Below are 12,066 nucleotides of genomic sequence, written 5' to 3' on the forward strand. Positions count from 1 at the left end.
ATTCCAAATATGCACTCAAATATGAAAAATATCACGCAAATATGAATAGCGAAATAAACTTTAACCAAAGTATTTTAGCCTAAACTGTATCACTATTATAATTCCTAACCTCAGTGAGGATACCAGTAGATGCACCCTTTAGCAGGAAAGGTACCGAGAAACAACGAGTATGTGATGCGGTTAAATCTCAAATAATAAGTCTATTGTCACGAGCTTATTGGAATACAAATGCTTTAAAATTAAAAACCAAAAGCTTTAACCAATTTTGAATTAAATATAGTTCCTGGACATGCCCAGAGCAGACATCGCTTGACGGAGTGCTATCTAGATAAATGGACAAAAGTTTTGATGTATAACTTCCATACCAATATATTATGTGCATGTGTTTGATGTGTAACTTCCATACCAATATATTATGTGTATGTGTTTGATGTATAATTTCCATACCAATATATTATGTGTATGTGTTTGATGTGTAACTTCCATACCAATATATTATGTGTATGTGTTTGATGTATAACTTCCATACCAATAGATTAAGTGTGTGTGTGTTTGACGTGTAACTTCCATACCAATATATTATGTGTATGTGTGTTTGACGTGTAACTTCCATACCAATATATTATGCGTATGTGTTTGACGTGTAACTTCCATACCAATATATTATGTGTATGTGTTTGACGTGTAACTTCCATACCAATATATTATGTGTATGTGTTTGATGTGTAACTTCCATACCAATATATTATGTGTATGTGTTTGACGTGTAACTTCCATACCAATATATTATGTGTATGTGTTTGACGTGTAACTTCCATACCAATATATTATGTGCATGTGTTTGATGTATAACTTCCATACCAATATATTATGTGTATGTGTTTGATGTGTAACTTCCATACCAATATATTATGTGTATGTGTTTGATGTATAATTTCCATACCAATATATTATGTGTATGTGTTTGACGTGTAACTTCCATATCAATATAGTATGTGTATGTATGTTTGTTGTGCAACTCCCATACCAATATATTATGTGTATGTGTTTGATGTATAATTTCCATACCAATATATTATGTGCATGTGTTTGACGTGTAACTTCCATACCAATATATTATGTGCATGTGTTTGATGTATAACTTCCATACCAATATATTATGTGTATGTGTTTGATGTGTAACTTCCATACCAATATATTATGTGTATGTGTTTGATGTATAATTTCCATACCAATATATTATGTGTATGTGTTTGACGTGTAACTTCCATATCAATATATTATGTGTATGTATGTTTGTTGTGCAACTCCCATACCAATATATTATGTGTATGTGTGTTTGTTGTGCAACTCCCATACCAATATATTATGTGCATGTGTGTTTGTTGTGCAACTCCCATACCAATATATTATGCGTATATGTTTGATGTGTAACTCCCATGCCAATATGTCATGCGTATGTGTTTGATGTATAACTTCCATACCAATATATTATGCGTATGTGTTTGATGTATAACTTCCATACCAATATATTATGCGTATGTGTTTGATGTATAACTTTCATACCAATATATTATGTGTATGTGTTTGATGTGTAACTTCCATATCAATATATTATGTGTATGTATGTTTGTTGTGCAACTCCCATTCCAATATATTATGTGTATGTGTGTTTGTTGTGCAGCTCCCATACCAATATAGTATGTGTATGTATGTTTCTTGTGCAACTCCCATACCAATATATTATGTGTATGTGTGTTTGTTGTGCAACTCCCATACCAATATATTATGCGTATGTGTTTGATGTGTAACTCCCATGCCAATATGTTATGTGTATGTGTTTGATGTGTAACTCCCATGCCAATATATTATGCGTATGTGTTTGATGTGCAATTTCCATACCAATATATTATGTGCATGTGTTTGATGTGTAGCTTCCATATCAATATATTATGCGTATGTGTTTTGATGTGTAACTTCCATACCAATATATTATGCGCATGTGTTTGATGTGTAACTCCCATACCAATATATTATGTGTATGTGTTTGATGTGTAACTTCCAAATATATTATGCGTATGTGAGAAAGTGCGTTTGCCTAGTTGCATGTATCATGCATCACCATCGTTAATATCTTTGCATTTTCTGGCGCACGTTTCACAGAAAGCCCCGTGCATGTTTTACAGAAAGCCCCATGCATGCTTCACAGAAAGCCCCATGTTTTTCTTCAGAATAGGCAAACATGTCCATTTCATAGAATATTTCAAAGCTTAAATATCGACTAACTTTTATTGAATAAGTCATGGTATTAATAGTCTCTTTATTATTAAACAAAATCAAATAAATGAATCTGTCTCTCTCTCTCTCATACTAACAAGAACTACTAGGAATATATATCCATTTTCAATATTTTATAACCATATTTTATTTTTCTCTTTCATTTTAATGACAGAATGTTTCTATTGATGAGCTAGATATATAGTTTATAAAGAAAAGTTCTAGACATCGTTCCTAGACAAGACTAGACTGTACTGGTGTCAGTAATTATGGATATCGTGTGTCAGTATTATGATGTGTAGTAGTGTACGGTCGACGCTCCTGTCCCTGGTTTCATTTAGTTGTACCTTACAGTGATTAATCGAATACGGGCACGAGTTAGCCATAAAAAGAAGTGGTGAATACCGCTGAATATTGGCTGGTAACAACAACAATAAACTTACGTGACTATTTAAGCAGTATCTCTCTCTCTCTCTCTCTCTCTCTCTCTCTCTCTCTCTCTCTCTCTCTCTCTCTCTATATATATATATATATATATATATATATATATATATATATATTTTAAACCTGTATTTACATTATGAATGAAATCTATAAAGCTTGGCCTGATTTAGAGGATAATAGTGCATATGCCAGATAACATGTGGGAAATGTGTGTGCATGTGCATAAGAACATACCAGGGTACTGAGTATAGATTACAGCAACAATTTAAACAGAGCGTTGAATATGATGTCAATACGTATTCTTATTATTCTATACATTTTCAGATGCACCGATTGTAAAGCTACAGGCTGAAGTCAGAGACATTGACCCCTTCATACTGAAGGAAGGCCGCAAAAATGTGGTACTTACGTGTGAAACCGTAGTTGCGTATCCAGAATCCACCCTATTTATCTGGACACACAAGGGGAGTGAAGTACAAAATGGATCAAGCTCTAACTTGATCATCCCTGTGGCTACAAGACATACAGATGGAACATGGGGATGCAAAGGAGTCAATGACTATGGAACTCCTTTGGAGAGTCAGCTTCAGATTGACGTACAGTGTAAGGCCTAAAACGTTTCTTATAAGTTTATTTATCAGTTAGTCATCGTGTTGTGTATGATATTGTAATTGTGTGACCAGTGACAGCTTGCTGTAAAACATTTCCTAGTGAAAGATATAATTTTTTTTAGAAAACTGAACATTTTTCTTTAGTGTTTCCTGTTATTCGTATTCATAGTACAGCAAGCATCATATTACATACCTTGTCTTTAACATGACGAATATGCACATGAACTGTAAGTAGTATAAATCCAAGGGTAAGAAAACTATAGAGAGGAAGTGTAAATAGTTTTCAGATTTGCAAATACTTATGCCTGCTTTCTGGAAATATAATGGGCGTATTAGCTTCGTCTCTCTGTCAGTCCATACATACGTATATATGTCAGTCCATACATATATATATCGGTCAGTCCAAACATACGTATATCTCTCAGTTTATCACGTTTCTTATAGATCCCCAAATTACCATTACTGGTTAAACGTATTATTTGTCTTCTATCTGCGGGTAAATTTTCAAGAAGGTTTTAAACCCTTGATATTTTTTTGACAGGAGGCAAAACTGTGGCTGTCAAGTTAAGTCTTTATGATTGATAAATCGATTGTTTTTGAAAATGTGTATCATGGCCTAGATTTTAATGTTTTTAACGCTGCCTGAGTCATCAGAGTAGATGTAAAGAGTATATTATATAAACACTTTGTTACGGTCCAGGATCGAGTTTGAATACCTGTTTTGCCACTTGAGGTTCAAGATCGAGTTTGAATACCTGTTTTGCCACTTGAGGTTCAAGATCGAGTTTGAATACCTGTTTTGCCACTTGTATATGAGGTTCAAGATCGAGTTTGAATACCTGTTTTGCCACTTGTATATGAGGTCCAAGATCGAGTTTGAATACCTGTTTTGTATATGAGGTCCAAGATCGAGTTTGAATACCTGTTTTGTATATGAGGTCCAAGATCGAGTTTGAATACCTGTTTTGCCACTTGTATATGAGGTCCAAGATCGAGTTTGAATACCTGTTTTGTATATGAGGTTCAAGATCGAGTTTGAATATCTGTTTTGTATACGAGGTTCAAGATCGAGTTTGAATACCTGTTTTGTACATGAGGTTCAAGATCGAGTTTGAATACCTGTTTTGCCACTTGTATATGAGGTCCAAGATCGAGTTTGAATACCTGTTTTGCCACTTGAGGTTCAGACTTCCATTATTACCTCTTCGTCTGTGGGACACAAAGGGTCATAAAGTAGGAAATCACCAAATGAAAGTGTTATGAGAAGATTTTGTATGGACTCAACCTTTCACATGTATGTGATCCTGGATGTGTGACATACCTGCGTACAGTGTTGCATGTGACAAAGTAACATTCGTAGATAAATGTGTGATATACCTGCGTACAGTGTTGTATGTGACAAAGTAACATTCGTAGATAAATGTGTGACATACCTGCGTACATTGTTGTATGTGACAAAGTAACATTCGTAGATAAATGTGTGACATACTTGCGTACATTGTTGTATGTGACAAAGTAACATTCGTAGATAAATGTGTGACATACCTGCGTACATTGTTGTATGTGACAAAGTAACATTCGTAGATAAATGTGTGACATACCTGCGTACATTGTTGTATGTGACAAAGTAACATTCGTAGATAAATGTGTGACATACCTGCGTACATTGTTGTATGTGACAAAGTAACATTCGTAGATAAATGTGTGACATACCTGCGTACAGTGTTGTATGTGACAAAGTAACATTCGTAGATAAATGTGTGACATACCTGCGTACATTGTTGTATGTGACAAAGTAACATTCGTAGATAAATGTGTGACATACCTGCGTACAGTGTTGTATGTGACAAAGTAACATTCGTAGATAAATGTGTGACATACCTGCGTACATTGTTGTATGTGACAAAGTAACATTCGTAGATAAATGTGTGACATACCTGCGTACATTGTTGTATGTGACAAAGTAACATTCGTAGATAAATGTGTGACATACCTGCGTACAGTGTTGTATGTGACAAAGTAACATTCGTAGATAAATGTGTGACATACCTGCGTACATTGTTGTATGTGACAAAGTAACATTCGTAGATAAATGTGTGACATACCTGCGTACAGTGTTGTATGTGACAAAGTAACATTCGTAGATAAATGTGTGACATACCTGCGTACATTGTTGTATGTGACAAAGTAACATTCGTAGATAAATGTGTGACATACCTGCGTACATTGTTGTATGTGACAAAGTAACATTCGTAGATAAATGTGTGACATACCTGCGTACAGTGTTGTATGTGACAAAGTAACATTCGTAGATAAATAAGAACCATACACTCTATGCTGGTATATATTAACTAAATTGCCACAAAACAAACTGCAATGTCAAGATATTGATATGGGCATGTTAAAAGCCATTGCTCTGCTAAATCAGTTAAACGCATCTCACGTGAATACCGTTCATTTCTCAGGAAAGATCATTATATTTTAATATCAAAGTAATTATATAGAAAACAACAACAATTTAACATTGGCTGTAATTACTATTTAAATATCCCAAGATACGATCCCCCTCTTATTTTCTGTAATTACTATGAAAATTCACTGTATGTGTGACTACATTCAATGACTTACAATATAGGTGACTAGATTCAATGACTCACACTGTTAGTATAAAATCATGACGTGTGTGAAATGTTAGAGAAAGAATGTCGTTTACTAATTGCCTTTATGAAATTATCTCATATTATAATACAACGTGGACAATATTCAAAAGGCGGAAATACCTGAAATTACTTCTGAAATAAATGAAGATGATAAAAGTAAAAACAGTATGGTACTAATAAATGAACACAAAAAATGTGAAAATTCGTTACACAAGATATTATGATAGAGCAATGCTACATTGCAATCAAGTTAACAGTTTTAATAAAGTGAGAAAGATTTGTTGCGAGTTCAACATGAAACAATGATCTCCGTGTAAAAAGATAACATGAATATATTTCAAGTTTCTGATGATTGATAACATTACAAATGTCGAATTTCCTATCTCAGCAGACGTCGATAAATACAAAAACATTTTGAAAATTATAAATTCCTTTTAGAATAAGGTTGAACGTAAAGAAAACAAAAAACGATGACTAGAAAATTGATCGACATTTTACCCATGTAAAATAAAAGGCAGAAAATGGATTGACATTTCAGGAAGCTATCGCAGGATACCATATTGTTCATTACACACGAGAATATACGTGACTCCGGTTAACGCTGACGAGTAGTAAATGGTAAAAGTATGGACCAGTTTATTAGAATTTTTAAAGTGAAGAAACAGTTTGAATTTTGAGGTTACGATTCCAACTTCACCGAGGAGTGCCCTGAATAATTTAAAATTAGTCCCGTAATACATGGTGATTCGGGTTGTGTTATTATTATTGCTGTTGTGGTTTTAATGTCATTTGTAAGCGCACTATAGGCTATACATGGAAGTTAGTATAAACGGTGGAGGAAGAACCCTGAGGGAAAATAAAACGATAAGAACCATAGACCGACTGGAAAGTACAGGCAGCTTTATCACATACCTACATTAACCGAGCCCGAGACTCCTACGCACATGGACATAGGTCAGATGGCAGCGATTGGTAATGTGAGCGCTTTAGGCTACTCGGCCTCGCAGGGTCATATTCGTTTTTTTATTAATATAAATGTAAATCCTTAAAAGAGAGGATAAAGAGGATAATCTTTACCAGCAAGATTTATCTTTAGAAAATGAGTTAAATATTGTAATTCACGTGCATTTGCGTTGATCCACGACGAGAAGTGTAAAGAACCTACGTCAAGAATCCTTATTGGGAATATAAAAGTTGGTAGACATGAAAGGCTAAAATAACAGGCTACATTGTACGTATTGTCCATTTAAAGTAATAAATTAACATCACAGAAGAAATGCGGAGATCAGTGAAATATATTTTGTTGATTTAAGCTCAGATTTTACCAGATATTTGTCTCTTAAAGTATATTTGTCTCTATCAGAGTTAAATGTTAGTTTGATAATGCTATAGCATGTAACTTCCAACAAGATAATCCAACTAAGAAATAAATACTGATAAACCTTAACGAGTAATTAAAAGTTGTACCGGTTGCTTTATTGGTAATGCATGTGTACAACCCTCGTTAAAGTAAATACCATGAAAGGAATAGCTGTCAACTATTCATCTTTAATAGCTCATCTTTTCTTATTGATATTTTTACCTCTTCACTAGATGGTATTTTATCTTTCCACATCAAGCATTTATTCATTGAGACGTTTCTAGTATTCGTCCAGTGGAAAGATTGTATTTGCTGATCAGGGGCAGACAAATCGAACATGGTCAGTTTTAAAACGCTTAAGTCTTTATATTTCAACAACACAATGTAATGCAACGTGGATTTAAAAGACGCTTAAAACGTGATTGATAAATTAAAGTGGCTACTGGTCGCTTTGTCATTGACACATTTATACATTCAACAACACGAGCAAAAATAGTTACAATTTCAGCAGTAGCTGTTAACGATTCATTGACGGATAAAGAAAATGGATTAATTGATTATTGTTCAAAATCTTTATATTTATCAAAACGACTAACATTCGTGACTTAACCCATGGACTGACAATTAAAATACAGGTCGACACCACATACGCCGTCAGACTGTGTGAAATCTAACAATCCCTAACAATCTCTAATAGATGTCATTTCACTGCACAACTTGCATTTTTAAGGTCTTGTCAGACATTATTTCGTCACTTTTAACATTAATTATGTTGATTAGTCAGATGTTTCCGTCATTGTATATAAATGCCCATTATATTATTCTACATATTTGCATATATGTTTTCAAAATAATGCTTATTTTCTTCTCTCCTGTTGTTGACGTACACTTCGTTTTCATCTCTTCCGTTTTCAATGAACTCTTTGGTTTCCACTCACCAGTTTTTGATTGTACCCATCTCTCCGGATGTGCAATACTAACTGTTTTAACTCTCTAGTTTCAAAGCAATCATTGTTTCCATACCTTAATATTTCCGTCCTTTCATTTTTGTAAGCTTTATTTTCATCCCTTCATTTCACTCACTCTTCTTGCGATCTTTGTTCTTGACCATTGTACCCTCATTGTTCCCACTGTCATAACGAAGTCATACAGACAACGTTCTTTTACGTTCCAGGGTCCAGCTACATGGACACTGTGATCAAAGTGCTCTTAAAACTCACCTATTTCAACTAAAGGAACATACTTAAAAGACGTAATAAAGTTTAATTCCTTAATTATTGTCAGCAAGTTTTGTTTTGTAATTTCATTGTGTTTGTTTTTGTAATCTATGTTCTAATGTGTTATCTTATATTGTAAACGCATGTATTTTCTAACAAATACGTGTTATACTAAGTCCACGTTATTATTATTATTATTACTACAAGATTCCTTAATGTATGCTTTACGACAAAAATTAACCTTGGGGTTCTTTTGGCCCTCTTTTTCGGGTGTGTGTGTCTTCCTCCTTACCACACATGGGACATTAATTGAAAGCCATTCTTTTATTTGCAGTTCCATTTCAAATTGTTTTTAGTAGTCTAAGTACAATATAAATCATGCTGTAAATAACGTTTCTAACGACGGCAAATCTTCCAATTTGAATTGTAAAATAAATGGAAGGTGATCTAGATGAAATTGAAGATGAAACAGTGTCAAATGAAAACTCCGAACAGTGCCTGACAATGTTATTCTGCAAAGAACAAAAGATCCAACTATACTTGAACTTCATAGGCAACTTGGGAAAAGGCCATGGACCAAACCGTGAGTTTAAAGTACATGGACCAAACCGTGCCTTTAAAGTCCACGAAACAAACCCTGCGTTTAAATTCCATGGACCAAACCATGCGTTTAAAGTCAACGGACCAAATCGTGTGTTTCAAGTCAACGGACGAAACCGTGTATTTAATGTCAACGGACCAAACCGTGTGTTTAAAGTCATCAGACGAAACCGTGCGTTTGAAGTCAACGGAAGAAACCGTGTGTTTAAAGTCCACGGACCAAATCGTGCGTTTAAAGTCCATGGACTAAACCGTGTGTTTAAAGTCCACAGACCAAACCGTGCGTTTAAAGTCAACGGACCAAACTGTATGTTTAAAGTCAACGGACGAAACCGTGTGTTAATAGCCAACGGACCAAACCATGTGTTTTAAGTCCATGGACCAAACCGTGCGTTTAATGTCCATGGACCAAACCGTGCGTTTAACGCCCATGGACCAAATTGTATGTTTAAAGTCAACGGACCAAACCGTGTGTTTAAAGTCAACGGACGAAACCGTGTGTTTAAAGTCAACGACCCAAACCGTGTGCTTAAAGTCAACGGAAGAAACCGTGTGTTTAAAATCAACGGATCAAAGCGTGTGTTTAAAGTCAACGGACCAAACCGTGTGTTTAAAGTCAACGGACCAAATCGTGTGTTTAAAGTCAACGGACCAAACCGTGTGCTGTCCACGGACCAAACCGTGCGTTTAAAACTAAAACGAAAAGAGCTCAGACAACATAATCCTTAGGTAGCAAGAGAAATTGAGAAGTACATGATTTGGGATTTAGTTTATTTGTTCAGTAAGTAAAGGCTCTTCTCTGCACACAATGATAAAAATTGTAACAATAAGAACTATGTAACCATTATTTTGTACAACAAACCACCGTACGTGTACTAAGTATCTTCTCCAGCAGACTTGGCACCTGATAAATGAAAAGAAGTCAGCGACAGTTGAATTCGATATACCTGTCGAAGACAAGCATTAAATATACGATTATTCCGCTACCAATAATGGACACTGAAGGAATATAAATTCCATTTACACCCACTTAGTTCATAACTGACTCGGAGGCTGCACACTGACTTTCATCTGACACAGTGTTTAACAACATGCAGTCGAATTTGAAATGAAAATCTATTGCTAATATAGCATTAATTTTGCCGACATAAATTACAAAATATGTCTAGCGAAACAAAATATCGGAAAAACAATTCAATACTCTGTATTATTCTACCTCATTGTTGTCGTTCTAGGCAGGAATTGCTGTATTCGCAAAAAGAAGTCCACAATTCATCGTCTTAAATACACTACGTTTCAATTGCGAACACACATAGTTTGAACTGGTCCAAACTTCATTCATAATTAAACAAAGGTCAGTCCATTTTTTTTGCTTCTACCATCCTCCTCCTAGTAGGGAAAACAAACTAACCTCCTTTAGTATGGAAATTTGAGAGGCAGCAACCTGATTATTCTTGGAGATTTTAATTTTCACTTTGACAGTTGCTTAGCCAATCTGCTAATAACATAGGTCACATTTTAGATTGGATTTTTTATAGACCGGATGATAATATTCTAGTCTTTGTTGGTGTCCACCAAGCTTGCATCAGCTCACATCTACGTCATCTCTGTTCGCTACTAAAGGAAACCTCTGTATAATGAATAGCATCCGACCAATGCATGACATCCAAGCAATGCATGACATCCAAGCAAGCAAATATGCTTCTTCGTATCTTCAGTAACCTTCACGAGATACAGCATAACGACCACATGAATTGTTTAAAACAATTTGAATGAAAACTTCATTAGTAGAATAGCTTTGAAATCGAATGAAACTGCAACTTCACCTTTCGATAGATTGAACATAATTGATGGTTCCTAAGGAAAGTTATCACTAAAGGTTCGATAACTGATGACGATTTTATTTTCAGCATCCATGAGTGCAAATGAGTAAAACAAATTGTATAGAGACAAAGTAACTACACCAGGAAACAATAATAGAAGTTATTGTAAATAAACACTGCACTAGACAAATGGACTTTTCATATGAGAAGAGTTACAGTTGAATTGAGCCACTTGCTAAAATGAATTTTTTGTTACAAATCCAATAAATGACATAATACAAAAATTATATATTTTGTTGCGGAGAGTGAATTTTAATGTTTTTTATTACACAAGGCAAGCATGTGAATATTTTGAAGGATCAAATAAATGACACAGAAACGCTTTATTTAATGGCCGCTTTTCGAGCTTGCTCAAGTGTTTACCAGATAAAAATGGATTTTTCGGTGGCTTCGATTCGTACAATATTTACGGTAAGTTGAAAAAATGAAATTGGTGTAAAATTGATAGATAAAACATCAGTATTAGAAATGAAACTGGAAGAGTAATAGATTTAACACTATGCTTGCATACGTCTAACCTCCACTTAAATTAAATATGGTAGGTACAGAATGTTTGGAACCCTATCGTTTAGATATCCACGTGAAACCTGAGACAGTGATAACTAAACAGATGCAAAAGTTACAGCACTAGGTTGACTTACATCTCAGTACTAAGCGCATCGTGCTTTAACGTGACTCCATACAGCTGATAATAATGGATTTGTATCCGGAAAGTTTAATAAAACTGTTAAAGACATTTAGTGAGAAGAAAATAAATACACGAAGACCTGGAGAGAATAATTTGAAAAAAAACTTAAGGTCTTCTGACGTCAATGTATCCTGCACAATCATAGTGCTACAAAATCAGTTTCTATAAACAGAGAATATGTTTTAGAATATCGAGACTTCCTGGGCAGAGATTAAATATATTGTTCAGAGCGTTTCGTATTTTAAAATCAGTGAGGAAAGAGCAGATAATTTACCAAACGTAGAACATTCATTACAACTAAAAGATTTACACAACCGAATAGAGGA

General features: G+C 34.6%; 1 protein-coding gene across 1 annotated transcript in view; it reads left to right on the top strand.

The window, feature by feature from the left end:
• The window catches only part of LOC149773300 (roundabout homolog 2-like), a 103,458-nt gene that overhangs the window by 21,912 nt on the left and 69,480 nt on the right, over window positions 1–12,066 (top strand). Inside the window, exon 2 of the mRNA XM_089946513.1 lies at window positions 3,046–3,324. Within this exon, the coding sequence (XP_089802639.1) occupies window positions 3,046–3,324 (279 nt within the window). The remainder of the gene's footprint in view (window positions 1–3,045; window positions 3,325–12,066) is intronic.

The sequence above is a fragment of the Sinohyriopsis cumingii genome, unplaced genomic scaffold (genome assembly GCF_028554795.1).
Source record: "Sinohyriopsis cumingii isolate HCF-2022 unplaced genomic scaffold, ASM2855479v2 utg000695l, whole genome shotgun sequence".
Classification (NCBI taxonomy): Eukaryota; Metazoa; Mollusca; class Bivalvia; order Unionida; family Unionidae; genus Sinohyriopsis; species Sinohyriopsis cumingii.